This window comes from Acipenser ruthenus, chromosome 36, assembly GCF_902713425.1.
Source record: "Acipenser ruthenus chromosome 36, fAciRut3.2 maternal haplotype, whole genome shotgun sequence".
Classification (NCBI taxonomy): domain Eukaryota; kingdom Metazoa; phylum Chordata; class Actinopteri; order Acipenseriformes; family Acipenseridae; genus Acipenser; species Acipenser ruthenus.
In genome coordinates this window covers 10,080,856-10,100,973 of record NC_081224.1, presented here as the reverse complement: position 1 = coordinate 10,100,973, position 20,118 = coordinate 10,080,856, and the positions used below count along the sequence as shown (strand labels likewise).

At 45.1% G+C, this 20,118-nt stretch overlaps 1 protein-coding gene across 4 annotated transcripts in view; it reads right to left on the bottom strand.

Moving 5' to 3' along the window:
• Window positions 1-3,565: 3,565 nt before the first annotated feature.
• LOC117409772 (ras-related protein Rab-3D-like) overlaps window positions 3,566-20,118 on the bottom strand; it is a 35,727-nt gene continuing 19,174 nt past the window's right edge. For 3 of the 4 annotated variants that reach the window (XM_059008323.1, XM_059008324.1, XM_059008320.1), the window contains exons 2-5: window positions 14,790-15,017; window positions 10,208-10,326; window positions 9,377-9,501; window positions 3,566-8,105 (exon numbers count right to left, since the gene is read on the bottom strand). In XM_059008323.1, coding sequence (XP_058864306.1) covers window positions 7,921-8,105; window positions 9,377-9,501; window positions 10,208-10,326; window positions 14,790-15,017 — 657 coding nt within the window. In that variant the 3' untranslated portion in view covers window positions 3,566-7,920. Of the gene's footprint in view, window positions 8,106-9,376; window positions 9,502-10,207; window positions 10,327-14,789; window positions 15,018-19,367; window positions 19,460-20,118 lie in introns of those variants that run through there. The other variant, XM_059008321.1, reaches the window with a different exon arrangement.

Here is a 20,118-nt window from a genome sequence, read left to right as displayed (position 1 = left end):
ATTTTTTTGGTAATGTAAACAAACTGGACAGTCAACACTGCGGTCTGCTGCCTTACAGATAAATTACACAGAACAAAGGCTTTTAGAGTGTAGAAATTGAAGACGCTCAGAAAATCTGTCGAACCGTCTCTCATGAAATGTGCTTTCTCTTAGTACTTATACACTCACCCCACAGTGCGTTTCCTAATAGGTGGTGATACTAAGATCAATCACAGATAACATTATGTTATGGATTAAAAAAAAAGTCCCATCTTGTGTACAGCGATGCATCGAGCACAGCATTTAAAAAACAAAACAAAAAAAAATTGGGGGTTTAATACAAGTAAATATGTTTACTTTTGAAATTAATAACATGCCAACACAGCGGTCCTTCAGTATTTGACAATTAAATAATTCACAGTTAAGAACATAAGAACATAAGAACATAAGAAAGTTTCCAAACGGGAGGAGGCCCCATTCAGCCCATCTTGCTCGTTTGGTTGTTAGTAGCTTATTGATCCCAGAATCTCATCAAGCAGCTTCTTGAAGGATCCCAGGGTTTCAGCTTCAACAACATTACTGGGGAAATGGTTCCAGACCCTCACAATTCTCTGTGTAAAAAAGTGCCTCCTATTTTCTGTTCTGAATGCCCCTTTATCTAATCTCCATTTGTGACCCCTAGTCCTTGTTTCTTTTTTCAGGTCAAAAAAGTTCCCTGGGTTGGGTTGGGTCATGTTTACAGTAAACTGTATCAATATTTTACTGTTGCAGTATTTTAATATTTTTTTTAATTGCTGCAAGTCAGAGAGCAATACACTCCTTAAAATAATTGTGCCCGTGCAGCTTTATTACCGTCTGAAAACCGTTTAGTTTCACCCCTAGTCGGCCTCTCACTGTTGTTCAAGAGCGGCACGTTCTCATAATGCTGAGACACAAACAAGAACATTCTGTCCCGTCGTGTGTGTGTGTGTGTGTGTGTGTAACGCAGGGAGGCTCGGAGCTGCGGGGTCTTATCAGCCAGGAGCCGTGTGTCCGTGCTACAGGACCCTCTTATCAGCTGCATTCACTGCAACCTGCACACGCAAAGATAACGTCTCTCTCTCTCTCTCTCTACCCCTTCAGGGAAGCGTTTCCCGCTTTCTCGATTGTTACACAGTAAACAAAAAAAAACACCTCACCACTTTTTGCAAAGTTTGGGTTACCTTTCTCAGGTCAACACTGGAGATTGGCTTCCTGTGCAGCAGGAATTAGGGCCCCTCTCTAAGTGGCAGCGAAATGTTGGTTCCTATTGCTGGCCGCGCCCCGTGTACTGTAAACAAAGCCCTATAGTATCTTCTAAAATACGATAAGACGACATATCAAGATCCACAATACAAATGCCTCTAATAGGAATGTGTAGTCTTAAACTGAAACACACACATTGTACGATATTAATGTTTGGTTTTGTACAGGTTCAAGGCCCTTAATTAAAAATAGCTAATGCAGTATCAGTTACAAAACTACAGAACTGCAGTTATTTGAACCGATTTTCCAGTACAGAGTTGTTCCACATCAGCTTTTATTACATGCTGTCACTCTGAAGAATCTGCTACAGGTCGATGTTTATGTTTTTCAAAGCCTCTCCAATGCACTCACGTAGGCCTTTAGCCCTGCTGGCTAAGGGTTGCTAGGCAACCTGGAGTGGGAGCAGGAAGGCCTGACTCCTTGTTTAGAGTGATTAAAAAGGCCTGTGGTTTTCTGGATAGCAAGATAAAAGTCCGCACAAACACAAAAAGGGTACAGAATTTGTATCAGAATTTATAAAACGACTGGATCAACGAGATGCAAAGGAAACCAAATGCATACAGTAAATGACGGCTGAAATAAATAACACTGGACTGTACAGAACATTGTTTCTCTACTTCCTGTAATAGGTCATTTTGCCAGGTGTATTTTTTACTCTTGAGAGATGTAACGTGGGATGAATAATTAAGGCAGATTTTTTTGGCCAGCTAATTCAAAATGAAACACTAAATCGAATATTGGTTTAAATGTTGATAGAAAACTCAAAATCTATCTTTGTCCCGGCACTATTTCATCTCTGCCCAGTGTAGGTGTTTTGTTTGGGTTTTTTTCGCACACTTGGGGAATGCTGTTTGAAACGAGAGGGAAGTGGATTTTAGTTCAAGAAAGAAAACAATATAGCCTTTTTTTTTGCTTCATGAATGCAATCTTTATTTTTTTTAACCTTTTTTTTAATATATATAATTTTTTTCTGTCTGATAAAATTAAACACATTCAAGACCTAAATAAAAACATACATCACAAGACAGAATAGTGTTTTGGCATTTTATTTGAACACAGTGAAACCCCAAGAACCGAGCAGAGCGCCAAACCGTTCATTATGACCCGCTTCCTAGAACCACTTCCTGTGCTTCGGGTCAATCTCACTCCGATGGTATAGCTGCCATCAGGTCCCGTGCCCTACAGCACAGGAAGTGACCTCGCACAGAGTGCTCACTTAGAACACTTGACCTGAACAATCGGTTTCGGGTCAGTCTTTGGTTGCACCAGATTCTAGAAGTCCCTTTCTCTTGCCTTGGTCTGATATTTGCAGTTATTCGGAGTAGCTCTGGGTAAGTTAACCGTTTCGAAAAGCCCCTGAAACTTACCCGGTATCTCTTACACTTAGTAAGGATTTGGCATCTTAGCCCATTGAATTAAACAGACATCTTAATACTAAGCTCAACTTCGAGCTGTGTAGTGGAGAGAGGCAAGCTGGGGTCTGCTGCTGGATGTCAGTGTTGTTAACTCCTCAGCCACTAGGGGGCGATCCATTACAACAAGGAGATCAGTTATCACTCTATCTGATCCAAGGACTACAATGCGGACTGAACAGCGAATGGCAATGTTTAAAACACAGCGTTGCAAGAACATGATTTAAAAAGGGAAGCACTCGGGTTTTACATGAATAAAGCCGCAGTGAAAACTGCACATGCGTAAAGCAAAGGGAGTGAAACGGGGGCTCCCCTGGCAGACACAACAATCCACTGCCCGGAGCGGACGTGCGACTGACTGCAGCACTGCTGGCAGCTTTCAAAACTGGGAAAAGCACCAGCCCACTTTACACAGACAAGACCCATTAAACTCTATATCCGAGCAACGGCAAATATCACAAAAAGGCAAGGGAAACTTCAAACTGGAACATCGTCGTCTGAAGCTACTTGCTCATAAAAAGCACTAAACTAACCAAGGCTTTCGTTTCCTTCTTCTTTCCTCTTATTAGCACTTGGATGTGCATCAACCAAAAACTGAAGACACTGCTTCCTGGTAGGTGATCACTTCCCATGTTCGGATTGCAGCAAGACTACTGGAGCAAGACGTCCCTTCAGCACGGGAAGTGATGAGGAACCAGGAAGAAATGATTGAGTTGCATTTCATAAAAAATGTATATTATATATATATATGTGTGTGTGTGTGTGCAAACAACGAGAACAGCACACAAAGGGGTAATAATGTTGCTGAGGAAATAGGTGAGAAAACGGATTTGAAAGTCTTGGTCAGCAGTCCTTTTGAGAATGAATGAATGACTCACAAACAATACAGGTGCAAAGAAAACAAAAACTTTAAGAACAAGCACAATAAAACAGAAAAACAATTTAAGGCAAGTCTCAGGGTCACAGCTAGAAACCCTGCCTCCTCAGAAACCACACACAGCGAGCGACCCGGTGTGTTCGAGAACATACAATCTGCATCATTCAGCTTTCAAACAGAAACGAGCAGACAGGCGTCTTTGCTTAACAGCTAAAACCAGAGAGTCAGTGTTCGTAACTAAAGCAGCAAAGCAATGGAAACGTTTTACACTGTGAAGGAATAAGATTTAACGAAGGCAAAGGGTGGCTCAAAGGCAGCGATGCTAATATTCACCATCTGAGTTCTTCATTACCGTTCGCCCACATTAATGCCAGTCCGGTCCCCAGTAGCTGGTTGATTTCAAAATGTGGTCCTGCCTTTAAGAATCCCAGTGATTCAGCATCAACAACATGACTAGGTCACCCATTCCATCCCCTCCCCACTCTCTGTGTGAAGAAGAGTCTCCTTCAGCAACATGACTAGGTAACCCATCCCATCCCCTCACTGCTCTCTGTGTGAAGAAGAGTCTCCTTCAGCAACATGACTAGGTAACCCATTCCATCCCCTCCCCACTCTCTGTGTGAAGAAGAGTCTCCTTCAGCAACATGACTAGGTAACCCATTCCATCCCCTCACCACTCTCTGTGTGAAGAAGAGTCTCCTTCAGCAACATGACTAGGTAACCCATCCCATCCCCTCACTGCTCTCTGTGTGAAGAAGAGTCTCCTTCAGCAACATGACTAGGTAACCCATTCCATCCCCTCCCCACTCTCTGTGTGAAGAAGAGTCTCCTTCAGCAACATGACTAGGTAACCCATTCCATCCCCTCCCCACTCTCTGTGTGAAGAAGAGTCTCCTTCAGCAACATGACTAGGTAACCCATTCCATCCCCTCCCCACTCTCTGTGTGAAGAAGAGTCTCCTTCAGCAACATGACTAGGTAACCCATCCCATCCCCTCACCACTCTCTGTGTGAAGAAGAGTGTCCTTCAGCAACATGACTAGGTAACCCATTCCATCCCCTCCCCACTCTCTGTGTGAAGAAGAGTCTCCTTCAGCAACATGACTAGGTAACCCATTCCATCCCCTCCCCACTCTCTGTGTGAAGAAGAGTCTCCTTCAGCAACATGACTAGGTAACCCATTCCATCCCCTCACCACTCTCTGTGTGAAGAAGAGTCTCCTTCAGCAACATGACTAGGTAACCCATTCCATCCCCTCCCCACTCTCTGTGTGAAGAAGAGTCTCCTTCAGCAACATGACTAGGTAACCCATTCCATCCCCTCCCCACTCTCTGTGTGAAGAAGAGTCTCCTTCAGCAACATGACTAGGTAACCCATCCCATCCCCTCACCACTCTCTGTGTGAAGAAGAGTCTCCTTCAGCAACATGACTAGGTAACCCATCCCATCCCCTCACTGCTCTCTGTGTGAAGACGTTTCTCCTGTGTCTAGTCCCACTTCAATCTCTGAGCAGTATTGTAAAGCTTAATCTGTAGGTAAGGGCATCTTAAATCATGCAATTAAAAAGGCTGCCCAGCAGGTGGCGATATTGCTCTAAAAGAGCTCCTGCAATAGCCTGAATAGACACAACACTGCAACACATAGCCTCGCCCTGGTCACAGCCAAGCTAGAAGCGAGCCCAGGGGAGGGGACACACAAATTTCTCCTGCTGAAATGGTACAGAAATGTGTGTCATTATAACCTCCTGAAGACACCCCAGCTAGCAGAACCATGCACAGACCACAGCACTACCAGCAATGCAAACACAATGGCGCTGCACAGCACAGTGATCCCGATAGCACAGCGCCTGCCTGCCTGGTACTGACCGTAGCACTGCGACGGATCAGCAGCAGTGTGAAAATACTGAACTTTTCTTCCAGGTCCACACGGGGGACTCCCATCTACTGTAATCTAAATGACAAACTGAAAAAAGTCTGCCAGCAGCCTGTGCAGATATTTAGATCCCCCTCCAAATATGAAAGCTGCTGAATAATGTCACGTTAACATATTGAATTACAGACCGAAAACTGTGACATCTCAAAACCTAACATGAAATACTGTGCTACTATTATGGCTTCCGCTAGACTGTTGTGATATAATTTTGTAGTTTCTTACATGATGTTAAATAAAAGATCTAAATTACGTTCATATAGTTTTTTTTAATATATATAATTAATCTCTCAATCCTAAAATTGTAGGTGATGCAAAACCTTTGGCCAGAGCTGTACATTAAAATCGCTGTCAGATGGTACGAGGGCAGAAAGAGTTTATGTGTTGTGCAACACCCAACAGCTTACAACATGTTAGAGAGAATGACTAACAAACTGAGGATCTGCAATGACTATCAGTCTTCTTAACAAGACGCGGGGGCTGAAATCTGAATTATATTCTTGGCTGAAGACATAAAAACCCAAGCTTTGGCAGTTTTTGATACCACAGTGTTAACGACTAGGATCTTCAAGGTAGAGCAGGTCTGTAACCTGCTCCAATAGAAGCCCGCTCTAACCAGCATGGCACTTACATGTGTTCATCGCATTGCTACAAACATTGGCACAGCACGTTCTGAAAATCGTCAGCAATACTGCGTGCGATGATACGGACGGCTGATCTCGCGTTTACAATGGGCACCTGACTTACAATACTAGGGTTCCAACCTTGAGCAGGAATCTTTAGAACCCCACAAAACACTTGACTAGATTTTAACCCAGTATCTGGAATTGCGTCAAACAGAAAATGAAACTGCAACGGCTCAAGCTGCTCTACTGTTTCTTACAGGAGGCTGGCTCTGTGGTAGAGCTGCAATGGCATCAGTTTCACAACCTCCTCTGCAAGGGGGCTGAGCGATGGCCTGGGGGGTGGGAGAGTCAGGTGGTTTTGCAAGTGCAGAGAGTAGTTTAGAGGGGTCTCTAGCAGGTGCAGTGATGAGATTGTTGTTTGGAGGGGTCTCGAGCAGGTGCAGTGATGAGATTGTTGTTTGGAGGGGTCTCTAGCAGGTGCAGTGATGAGATTGTTGTTTAGAGGGGTCTCTAGCAGGTGCAGTGATGAGATTGTTGTTTGGAGGGGTCTCTAGCAGGTGCAGTGATGAGATTGTTGTTTAGAGGGGTCTCGAGCAGGTGCAGTGATGAGATTGTTGCTTGGAGGGGTCTCTAGCAGGTGCAGTGATGAGATTGTTGTTTGGAGGGGTCTCGAGCAGGTGCAGTGATGAGATTGTTGTTTGGAGGGGTCTCTAGCAGGTGCAGTGATGAGATTGTTGTTTGGAGGGGTCTCTAGCAGGTGCAGTGATGAGATTGTTGTTTGGAGGGGTCTCAGTCTAGCAGGTGCAGTGATGAGATTGTTGTTTAGAGGGGTCTCGAGCAGGTGCAGTGATGAGATTGTTGCTTGGAGGGGTCTCTAGCAGGTGCAGTGATGAGATTGTTGTTTGGAGGGGTCTCTAGCAGGTGCAGTGATGAGATTGTTGTTTGGAGGGGTCTCTAGCAGGTGCAGTGATGAGATTGTTGTTTGGAGGGGTCTCAGTCTAGCAGGTGCAGTGATGAGATTGTTGTTTGGAGGGGTCTCAGTCTAGCAGGTGCAGTGATGAGATTGTTGTTTAGAGGGGTCTCAGTCTAGCAGGTGCAGTGATGAGATTGTTGTTTGGAGGGGTCTCTAGCAGGTGCAGTGATGAGATTGTTGTTTGGAGGGGTCTCAGTCTAGCAGGTGCAGTGATGAGATTGTTGTTTAGAGGGGTCTCAGTCTAGCAGGTGCAGTGATGAGATTGTTGTTTAGAGGGGTCTCTAGCAGGTGCAGTGATGAGATTGTTGTTTAGAGGGGTCTCTAGCAGGTGCAGTGATGAGATTGTTGTTTGGAGGGGTCTCGAGCAGGTGCAGTGATGAGATTGTTGTTTGGAGGGGTCTCTAGCAGGTGCAGTGATGAGATTGTTGTTTGGAGGGGTCTCTAGCAGGTGCAGTGATGAGATTGTTGCTTGGAGGGGTCTCTAGCAGGTGCAGTGATGAGATTGTTGTTTAGAGGGGTCTCTAGCAGGTGCAGTGATGAGATTGTTGTTTGGAGGGGTCTCTGGCAGGTGCAGTGATGAGATTGTTGTTTGGAGGGGTCTCTAGCAGGTGCAATGATGAGATTGTTGTTTAGAGGGGTCTCTAGCAGGTGCAGTGATGAGATTGTTGTTTAGAGGGGTCTCTAGCAGGTGCAGTGATGAGATTGTTGTTTGGAGGGGTCTCTAGCAGGTGCAGTGATGAGATTGTTGTTTGGAGGGGTCTCTGGCAGGTGCAGTGATGAGATTGTTGTTTGGAGGGGTCTCTGGCAGGTGCAGTGATGAGATTGTTGTTTGAAGGGGGTCTCTAGCAGGCACAGCCCCCCTGGCTGGGAGGCGGGCTCTCGTTCAGCGTGGGGGTCTTATTGCTCATGACAGTGGGGTCCGAATCCAGACTCTCGTTCATCTTCTCGCAGATAATGTCCACCAGCCTCTCAAACACCTGCTTCACGTTGATGTTGTCCTTCGCACTGGCTTCGAAAAACTCAAAACCTGAAAACACAAAATCAAATCAATTCAAGTCGCAGAAGTAGTAAAAATAAAAAATAAAAAGAAACAATACATTTCCAGCTGCACCATGAAGCCAGTGTGTGACACTCAATCTCATCTCGTTCCCAGTATCAAACTGGGGCTGCAGTCGGTTCCATCTGCAGTCTGCAATCAAATCAATTCACCAATTCTCAATTTTTCTCCGACAGTGTATTTACAGCCCTCATGTAGCCTAGATATTTTTCTGCAGTCCTTCGCATCGGACGCTTATAAGGTATCAGTGTGGAGAGATGCAGTTCTGCAGCCTGCAATCCTAACAGGGCAGACAGACACACAGACACACACACACACACACACACACAGACAGACAGACGCACACAGACAGGAAGACAGACAGACACACAGACAGGCAGACAAACACACAGACACACGGAGTCTCATTGAAATGGATTTGATCTCAGGATCTGCTGCTGATGGAAATGAACTAGTCTCATTTCAAACCATTTCGTCGCATTAGGGCGACTCTCATGAACGTCTTTATGAACAAAACTCCTTGAAGGAATTATCAGGACTCATTTCAGTCAAAGCCCTTACAGCTAGGGGTCTACCAGATTCACGGAAATCAGGAAATTGAGGGGTCACCGCAAAACTCACCTCTTTAGGGGCCAATGCATACTGGACAATTACAGAGAGAAAAAAAAAAAACCTTGTTTAAATGAACTACAGCACAACGCAAGGGACGCAAACTATGTGTCTTCACTCTGCAGATAGGATTTCTTTATCCCTTCTCTGTCCTGTGTGCATTGCACTTGGGTTAAGAAAACAAAACAAACACACACTTGAGACAAATAACATTTAAAGACAATGAACGTGCAGATTATAGCAGGCCTTTATTAAAGAATGCCAGATGCCCTTGTGTATCCGTTTCTAATTGATTTCCACATCTGTATAACTTGGCAAAGCTTTGCCTTACACTTCCAACCAATTCAGTGGATGCAGACGTGCAGTCTCAATGTATGGGCAAGTCACAACACAGAGACAGAGAATGTTGGCAGCAGCTGCTGGGGGATTTTGCTTGCTTGCCTTTAACAAACAACAGCACTCCGTTTTAGTAAGGAAGCAAGTACCACTATTTGTAGGCTTTTCTAGTGCTCTGAAATATCTACAATTTTCAGATTGCAGTAATGCATTACTCCTCAACACTGGCCACTGCCACTGGTCACACAAGCTCCGTCTAAATCCCAAAGCGCTGTTTTATTGAGTTCCAAACCCACCTAGCTCGTCAGACAGCCTCCTGCCTTCCTCTGCTGGGATGACCCGGTCATCTTCCAGGTCACACTTGTTACCGACTAAAATGACCTGCGCATTGTCCCAGGAATAGGTCTTGATCTGCGTCGCCCTGAGAGACAAGAAAAACAGAGAGTCCTGAAGAGGAGTGAAGCGTTAGGGGTAAAAACGCTTCACTGTGTATCAGCGAGGCCCGGGTCCTTCTTGTTGTACCGTAATAGAGGAGGGTGCTGTTTGTACTGCGGTGCTCCAACGGCAGAGCTCTCTGCAGCTCAAACAGTTCTTGAATGAAGTGTTTTATAGCTGTCATGAATACATGTTTCTCCTGTCTCATTGCAGGCTTGTCTTTTAAACAAAACAGTCTCTCATTAAATGATCTTTTGATCTTACTGTGCATCATACAAGTAGCCCATCACATGCATCGTGATACAGTGAGTACTGCAGCCAGTGTATCACGATACGTCCTGCATCACGACATGAGTGTATCGTTACACCCTTACTCAATATCAAAAGATCAAGTGCAAAAAGGAGATGGAGGATTTTTTAAGATGACTTTTACGAACAAACGTTCCCAGTGCGTTAAAGTTTAAAGTGTTTAACCCTAACGAAATTAAAACACAGCCCCCTAACCGTGATACGGACAGCACATGATGCAGAATGTGCTTCTTGGGTAACCATGGTATACACACGGCAGAAGGATGTGAAAACAGCATAGGCAAACTGCAAAACCAATTCAGCGTGAATTTACTGTGGTCAGTTCTTACAAGTGTTTCCGTGATGTAATGGGGTCAGGCAGGGGTCGGGGCGCTCTCACTCACCAGTCTTGCACTGCGTTGAAGGACTCCTGGTTGGTGATGTCATACGTCAGCAGGAATCCCATGGCTCCTCTGTAGTAGGCGGTCGTGATGGTGCGATACCTCTCCTGACCAGCGGTGTCCTGCATCACAAATACAGACAGATACTCACACATGGGGGCAGAGCCTGCCAGCCCACACAGCAACACACCACGTGATTGAGGCTGTGTGGTCCAGTGGTTAAAGAAAAGGGCTTGTAACCAGGAGGTCCCCCGTTCAAATCCCACCTCAGCCACTGACTCATTGTGTGACCCTGAGCAAGTCACTTCACCTCCTTGTGCTCCGTCTTTCGGGTGAGACGTAGTTGTAAGTGACTCTGCAGCTGATGCATAGTTCACACACCCTTGTCTCTAAGTCGCCTTGGATAAAGGCGTCTGCTAAATAAACAATTAATAATAATTTATAAAAGAACACGGAGATCCGGAGTTATTCCGAGAAGGAGGACGGATTAGTAAAACGAGAACCAGGGGATATCTGATCAAACTTTTCTTGGTTTTGGGGTCCACCAGGAGACCGTGAATTCCTCTTAAACACTGTAGAGCAGCGCTTCCCAACCCCGGTCCTGGGGGACCCCCTGTGTGTCTGCTGGCTTTCATTCCAGCTGAGCTCTCAATTACTGAACCAGACCCTTCATTGAACTGACATTTTGTTTCATTTTAAATTGTTTTCCGCTCTTAAAAACAGTTGCAGAGTTCAAAATGTTTACGGCTACCTTGAAATCTGCAACTGTTCAATTAAAAAGGTCTAATTAAGCAAATTATCAGTTCAATGGGCAGCAGTGTGGAGTAGTGGTTAGGGCTCTGGACTCTTGACCGGAGGGTCGTGGGTTCAATCCCAGGTGGGGGGACACTGCTGCTGTACCCTTGAGCAAGGTACTTTACCTAGATTGCTCCAGTAAAAACCCAACTGTATTAATGGGTAATTGTATGTAAAAAATAACGTAATTGTATGTAAACAATTGTAAGTCGCCCTGGATAAGGGCGTCGGCTAAGAAATAAATAATAAAATAATAATAAAAAAATGAAGGGTCTGGTTAAGTAATCAAGAGCTCATTTGGAATGCAGACCAGCAGACACAGGGTTGGGAAGCATTGCTGTAGAGGATCCCTGTTTGAAAACGAGGGGCGTATTGCTGGGAGAGAGGATGAGGGCATAGATACACAGCGGTACTGATCACACAAAATCACTCTCTCTACTGGAGAACAAAATAAAAGTTGAGGACTGTATCCCCCGGGTGATTTATGACCCATGAGGGCTGTATTTAAAAAAAAAAAAAAGATCAAAACAATTCTGTTTTCTTTTAACCCTTTATTGCTGCGATGTGGACAATGCACAGGATGCAGCAAAGATATTTCTTGTAAACACTCTGTAACACTGGGTGGTGAATTCAGTATCATATACTGTGCATTTTCACATCTAATAAGGGTCACTGGACACACTAAATGTATTGAAAGTAGTTTTTGTCCTGTAACTCAGCCAGTCAGGGGCTCCTGCAAATCTTCTTCTTCTTCTTCTTCTTCTTCTTCTTCTTCTTCTTCTTCTTCTTCTTTATTTCTTATTAGACGCCCTTATCCAGGGCGACTTACAATTGTTACAAGATATCACATTATTTTTACATACAATTACCCATTTATACAGTTGGGTTTTTATTGGAGAAATCTAGGTAAAGTACCTTGCTCAAGGGTACAGCAGCAGTGTCCCCCACCTGGGATTGAACCCACAACCCTTCGGTTAAGAGTCCAGAGCCCTAACCACTACTCCACACTGCTGCGATGAAGAAGGCTGTTTTAAACATCGGTTCTCTTCCTTTGCTGAGTCACAGAACCACTCATTTTTTTTAGGATGTCATGACGTACGGTGCTTTCTTTACCTACGTAAACACCCTCATAAAAAGCGTCATTCAAAAGCCCAAGCACAAAACATGAATACAAAATTGATGAATGTCAATGAATGAAATCTGTCGACGTGGCAACCAGCCTCTGCTCATCTCTGGTCTCCTGGTAACCAGCTTACAGGCCTCGGTTTTTAAAAAAAGGGGCCTTCAAATCACAAAGGGGTTGCCGAGGTAACCGAGTGGGTGTAAAGATGACGGAATGATTATTCGAGTTGGTGAAAGGTGAGGGACGTTGGCACTGGTTGAAAGCACGACTCTCCTCACAGGTTTTGGTAGAGGTGAAGGATATTTATTGATCTCTCTGTGCAGATACATCAAAAGATGCCTTTGCCATTTCCCGCATTCTAGATCAAAAAGGAACGCAGTGGACTCTAAAAAGTCTCAGGAAAGGCAGCGACAGGTTACTGACAGTGCTGTAGTCAAGCCAGAACATAACAGGCAAGCTAAGTCACATGACTCCCATCTCTCCCGCACCCCTGTCTGATTCAATCAGTCCTCTTGATGCAATGGAAAGAGCATTAGGAACTTCTTCAATTACCAGCTGCTTCTTTAAGAAGGCTGAAAATGCTGACGAAGACGACAAATGGACTACGACTGTGGACACACACACGCATGCACGCACACACACACACACACGTCAATAAAGTAAAGCATTCTGACTTGACGGAGAAAGACACTGTGTGGAGATGCTTGTAGAAATGAGATAAATGCATCACCTCTTATATGTGTTACTAGAAGCTGCGTCTACAAATAAAATGTGAATTCGTCTAATATTTCTTTTGTAAGAAAATCGATAATTTAGTGGTGTTCTGGTACCTTCAGAATTAGGACCACACCGCTGGTTACTGGGAAGACAGGCCAATGCTTGAAGCAATGAAAAATGATATTTAAAATAACCGTTTTTTCAATTCCCCAAAACTGAAACTCCCCAGAGCGTTTCACTAGACTGCAGTCCTTCATAACGGGAAGTACAGCATTGAAAAAGAAAAAAGAGTGCCAAAGACATTCAGAGATTTCAATAAGAGGTACGGAAAAAACAGCATTGAAAAGAAATCGTGCTTAACACAACGTGAGCGCCTTTCAGATAGGAACGGAGAGCAATACGTATTAGATGAGATGAACTGAAAATCCATGAGCATTATGTTTAAGAGTAGCATGCTACAACATTATTCAGCAAGCCAGTTTTGTGGCTGAATGTTTTGCTGTTTTACGTAAGTATACTGTATCGGTCTTAAGTACAAAACGAATGCAATGTGATCTGCTGTTATACAATATAACTGTACCTCAGTCTGCGATATCCATATAAAGTCAAGGCTGGCAAACGGTGACTCACCCAATCAGGTATTAGGAACATGTTCCCAGGCAGTGTAAACATGCTAAAGGGTTTTGCAGCTCACAGGAGAGCCATTGTGACCGATCACAGACTTATCTTTTTAAAGTGCAGACGGGTGTTTGTGCAGCTAGCACACAGACGCCTCAACCCTGCCCCCTTCTTCACACACACAGAGTCACGCACCAGCTGCACACTGCAATCCAGAGATTCACGCGCACTGGACACTGGTATCACCAGACTAGCCTGGGTCTGAGGCCAGGTGGAACGGAGGAGTCGACTGTATTGTACAACAGAAAGCAATGCAGCTGTTATTTTAACACTGTAGCCCTTCGGAGATCTCCAGCCCCCTTGTTATTTGTTATTCTTCATAAATGCAGTTTAAATGACCTTTACAATAAAATTCGGTTTCATTTGTGAAATGTTTAACCTTAATTTGGAATGCTTTCTTTAACTTAGCACCAGATATCCTGTGCAACTCCGTCCAGAGTCCTATCAGGAACGCTGGCACAGTCTGGTCTTTTAAAATCACATTTAAAAACAGGACGCTCCTTCACCACCCCCCCCTCAGATATTCTTTATGGCAAATATTTGTAACTGCTGTTTTGTGAGTTTCCAGGTTTTTTTAAACACGCTGTGGAACAGATGGGATTTTCCTGTGGTTTTCAATCATTAACTGGAATGTAAACCCAGCTGATTTAGGCAGGTAATCCACTCATTCTGTGGGTCAACACATTACACCCTCGTCACACACCGGCTGCATCCTCTCACTCACACAGACCCAGGCATCGGATCAGGGGCAGAGCCTCTACTCATCCGACAGGCTCCAATAGTCAAGGCTGAAATAGTCAACGAGCCGTCAAAAAAATACATTAACAAATAAAATGATGTCGTTGATATTGTCTGCTTCTCTATTTGCTCCTTAGAATATTTAAAATTGAAGATATTGGCAAGTGTTTCAACCAGAAGTCTATCGGCACCTCTTCCTAGATAGTCGATAGTTTGTCACTGAATTTTCTGCTCAGCTCTAGCGAGCGCTGGACAGCTCTGGATGCTGGCAGCCGTGCTGCAGTTCCTAGGGTTTGTATGGGAATTTGGAAAAAAAACGCATTCAGTTTTCTAGCTCCGTGGTCTTGGAATAAACTTCAGGAAGAAAAACTGAAACTTACTGTCTTGATCCCTTTTAAAAAGGAGTTCAAACTAAAAATACTTAGTCTAGTGCCAAGGCATGTTTCTGTTCTGGCTGGTGCTCCTAAATTGATTCTTGATAAAAGAGATTGAACTTTTCCTGGTTAAATAAAGGTCGAGTGAAAACTCACTCACCCAGATCTGCAGCTTGACCCTCTTGTTGTTGCGGTACACGGTCTTCACCTTGAAGTCGATGCCCACCGTGCTGACGAAGGCGGAGGTGAAGGAGTCGTCGGCGTAGCGGAACAGGAAGCTGGTCTTGCCCACGCTGCTGTTCCCGATGATCAGCAGCTTGAACATGTAGTCGAAGTTCTGATCCGCCGCGTCCTTCTGAGACTGCCGGGAGTCATTAGCGGAGGCCATCTAGAGAGAGAGGGAGAGGGAGAGGGAGAGGGAGAGGGAGAGGGAGATTAACAAGCGAGCAACAGATTCCAATACGCAACACAGTGTAACACCCAATATTATTCACAGACTACCATTGACTGATACCTGCATCTCTGTCAGACTCCTCAGATCATTTGGGCTCACCAGGAATGGGTGCATTATTCACTTGCAAGCAGCATCGCCATCTGGGTACTCATGCAGCATTGCTGGGGGGAGCGGATCTGCAATAATGCTTAACTAGGGCATTCCAGAGTAAACCAGGGACCCAGGGTACACCAGGAGAGCACGCTCCACACACAAGAGCGATGGCTGCTGATAAATCGAAGAGTCTTTTAGCTCTGAACAGGGGGTTTTGAAGTCTGTTGTCGTGGAAACCGGCCTAATTGTTTTTTTGTTTGTTTCCCCCCCCCCCATCCATTTAGCTGGCCTGCAGGAACTACATTCCAGTCAGCAATTCCAGAGCGCTGGGCACGCAGATCAATCAAGACAGAACCTACAGTGTGTAGATGAAGTTACTTGGCTGCTCTGTACAGTCAGGTAATCTTCCAGAAACTGGACGGCACATTCACTCCGGTTTAGTCCAATTATATCTTTAAAAAGATACAAAAAAAATAAATAAATAAAAATCCATGTTGATTTGAATTGTATGTATCTTGCCACTCTACTCGGCTCTGTTTGGCATGGCTCTGGTGTGGGGAGTGTTCTCCTGGTATACCCTGGTGTGGGGCGTGTTCTCCTGGTATACCCTGGTGCGGGGCGTGTTCTCCCGGTATACCCTGGTGCAGGGCGTGTTCTCCCGGTATACCCTGGTGCGGGGCGTGTTCTCCTGGTATACCCTGGTGTGGGGCGTGTTCTCCTGGTATACCCTGGTGCGGGGCGTGTTCTCCTGGTATACCCTGGTGCAGGGCGTGTTCTCCCAGTATACCCTGGTGCGGGGCGTGTTCTCCCGGTATACCCTGGTGTGGGGCGTGTTCTCCTGGTATACCCTGGTGCGGGGCGTGTTCTCCCGGTATACCCTGGTGTGGGGCGTGTTCTCCTGCTATACCCTGGTGCGGGGCGTGTTCTCCTGGTATTCCCAGTCCCTCGATTGCTCACGAATGCTTTTGTTTACTGAAGCATCGATGTGGATCAAGTCAACCCAACAATGCTGCACTTGTAAGCTGATGGATAGTCAATAATGCACCCAGCCACCGTGCCAGAACTGTACACCAACAGTTTGAGAAGCATGAGCGAGACTTCAGGCATCTTCTGTGGACACCACAGTCCCCAGATCTCAATCCGACTGAGCAAGTCTGGGATGAACTTGAATGACGCATTAATCCTCCTGATCTCTGCCTCTGTCTCTCTGTCTCTCTCCACACACCTCGCTCTGGGTAGGAGCGCTGCACCCCTGCCTGCTCCACACACCTCGCTCTGGGTAGGAGCACTGCACCCCTGCCTGCTCCACACACCTCGCTCCGAGTAGGAGCGCTGCACCCCTGCCCGCTCCACACACCTCGCTCTGGGTAGGAGCGCTGCACCCCTGCCTGCTCCTCACACCTCGCTCTGGGTAGGAGCGCTGCACCCCTGCCCGCTCCACACACCTCGCTCTGGGTAGGAGCCCTGCACCCCTGCCTGCTCCACAAAATGTCTTCAAAAACACAGAGCCTCTAACAGTAAAATAAGCATCATCATCTTTCTTCCAGTTTGTTAGAGGTACGTGTGAGCGATCACAGGATCGGGGAGCGCCGTTTCTAATCCTCATGCAGTCGTGGTTTCCCGTAACGAATCTGGGTCTTCTCAGCACGGCCCCCGTGTGTCTCAGAGGTTATATTAACAATGTGATGATGTGTGTTTGTAAAACGCTTCAACAAGCACAAACAGAACGATGTGAAAGTGCCATCTGTACCGTGGCACTGCCAGAACACCAACACAGACTCCATCCTTTCTCCACGACAACGCCTGTCAAAGCAGGTCTACATTTAGCACGGTTGTTTGTTAAAGACCCATCATTTTGTTTTTTGCATGTTGACTTCAGCTTAAAAAAACGACCAGCTTTCTGTTTAACATCCTAAATGATTAAACTTGCGGATTCAACGAGTTTAAATATCATGAACGTTTGAAAACAATGAGAAACGTCCCCTGAGAAGCCCTGCTTTAGGTGTGCAGTTAATACACTGTGACACGACAGATGGAAAAGACTGACTTTATCACTTTGCACAGCACACATCCTGCTGTACAAACATGAAACACTGCAGCTGTTAACATCCCTGCTCTGCATGTGCGACTCCATTGCCAGGTGCTGCAGAGACCAGAGCTTCCCAATTCTCCTCTGCAGTTTGCATAACAGGCACAGCGTGCTTCTCCAGTTAGTCAGCAGCGCTGCCAGGATCCCTGCTCTCTCCCTTACCAGGAAGCAGTGAATCCGCTTGACTGTGCAAATAATGCAATCCCCTCATGCACACAGGCTCCTGTTGACATCACAGTTTGATTGTGCGATACAGGATGTAAGCTAGTACAAAACTTTGAACAGCTTTTTTTTTTTTTTTTTTTTAAATAATGTCAGCTTGACCACAAATAACAGAGCCTGATTCTGTGCCTTATCTTTAATACATCTAAGCCAGGAATTGGACAAAGCTGGCTCTTCCACTCCTGATCTGTGTTCCAGCCCTGTTCTAAATTGTTTAATTGAACCAATTAATCCCCCATCTAGACTCTGAAGTATTCAATTTGATCAGTTTTCCTGTTGACCCTGGAGTGACCGGTCCTGCAGGATTGCGATGTGACCCCCCCCCCCCCGGTCTAAGCAGATCAGAATCAGAGTTCCGAAAATAAGAAGTTCTGACCAGGCCTGACCCTGCTGCGTACCGTTCCGAGTTCTGAGCACACCCCAATCCAAGGTCCAAATGTTTAACTCGGCTTCCATTTCTGCCCTCTCGTCCTACTCTTTGTGCTAAATCCGAAGTAGTGCATTGTGTTAACTTTATCTAGATCATTTGGAATGTGTCCCCTCTTTCCCTTCTCCATTCTCAGTTTTAATTATTTTATCCCATCCTCTCAGGTTGCTGTTGAGTCCTGGGATCAGCCCAGTTCTCTGTGCATTCTCAAGTGCAGTACTGTCTCTTCTATCGTGAGGTGAACAGAACTGGACACTGCATTCTAGATGGGGGTCTAACTAAAGCATTCTACAGCCTGAGCATAACCTCCACACTTTGAGCAACGTAAAAGTCACCACATCTGCAAGATAAAGATGAGACCACAATAACCCTCAAGGTCTTCGCTCTCGATCAACAAATTTGTTTGTTCTTGTATCTTAGATTATGCAATACTTTTAAACATGAATATTACAGGGATGGAAATAAGACTCCCACTGCAAAGCAGTTTGATCCAACCCTGGTTTTACTAGGAGTTTAATACTCTGGGGCTAATCAAGCTCACAGTGCAACCTGGAATGGGTGAAACTGCTGTGCAATAGGAGGCTTACTTCCATCCCTGTATTCGTTTGCAACAGTTAGAGAGACAGCTCCAAATCCCTGCGAATTATCCGAGCTGCAGTTTGAGTCCATTTTGGCTTCTAGTTTAGTATCATCTGCACACTGAACAATCCTGGCGTGTATATCCTGCTCCAGGATATTTATAGAGGCACAGGAAGGGTCCAAGTACAGTCCCCCCAAATGCTCGTGTTATCACGGGGGTCTGGGATGTTTGACAAAGTTAATAAAAAGTTTGCTACAGTCAGCACTCACATATCCAGCCCTATAAAACGCTGACTTCAGTGACGGTTAAAGAGTGAGACGCAGATCTGAATATTTCATTTTGGCCCGTTCCAACCCTCAGGGCACACAAAAAAGATACAATGTCAAAAACACACAGCTGAAAGGACTGTGTTTGAAAATAAATAGGCTTCCATTTAGATATACTGTATTGGTTTTGTTGGTAAAGTACTATATTTTCAACAGAAGTATTTTAATTCAGAACGATACGATTCTGAAAATATCACTTGCCAAAAGACGACACGTTGACTGTAATACAGGATATACTTTTAAATCTGGTACGGATTGTAGCAGTATGCAAAATTACCCATTAAAGACCCAACAGCAAACTTACGTCAAACTGTTACTCGTGCACAGAACAGTGTAAAACGTAAAAGGCAATGCGATTTATCAAAAGATTTAAAAATAAATAAAAAAAAAAACAGTTTCCATAATTAACAGCATCCAAAGTCAGTATTCAAAATTTCACAGTTCACTTGCAAATGAAAATGCACAAAAACAACTAAAGGTCACAGATTTAGAGAAAAAACACATCACAGTATCTAAAACTGTTTAATGATGAACCGTTTTACATTACCGTAGCTGGTCTCGTTCGCTTTGCTTCTGCTGCAATTTTCGTCATGTGAAATTGGAGGAAGCGCTGTGTAACTGCACAGTAAAGACAGACGGGTTTGTGCATGCAAGAAAAGAACTGAGGGCTGTGACCGATAAACAAGTACATTGTGACCTTGAGAGGGGCTTTGTATCAGAAAACTGGTGACGGAGTTGGAAATCGCAAGTGACGGGGAAGTGCGTTAATTTGTTGCAAATATATAATGAGAAGCACCGAGAAACCTAGCAAGTGCCCCTTAAAGAGCAGACTGATCTGCTACCTTAGCTTACTCCAGATAAGGGTTTTATAGGTTTCTCAAAAGGATCATCTGTCCTGCCAAGTCAAACAAAACCACAAAATACAATTGATTAACTTTTTCAACTGCCGGCAAAGATAAGATAAAAATAACTTTCAAAGAAAAAAAATTAAAATATCAAAATAAATTGCTGTCAGCCACGTGAAGCAATGACTGTCTAGTCATAGTTTTCAGAGACTGAGAGAAAGGGTGCTCCCTCCAGTCCAGGGCAGGCTTGAGGCATGGAGACTGAACTGCTCCCTCCCTAACCCCCTAAGAGAAAGGGTGCTCCCTCCAGTCCAGTCCAGGGCGGGCTTGAGGCATGGAGACTGAACTGCTCCCTTCCTCACCCCCTAAGAGAAAGGGTGCTCCCTCCAGTCCAGGGCGGGCTTGAGGCATGGAGACTGCACAGTTCTGGTACGTTTGTTCTTGGTTGGCACG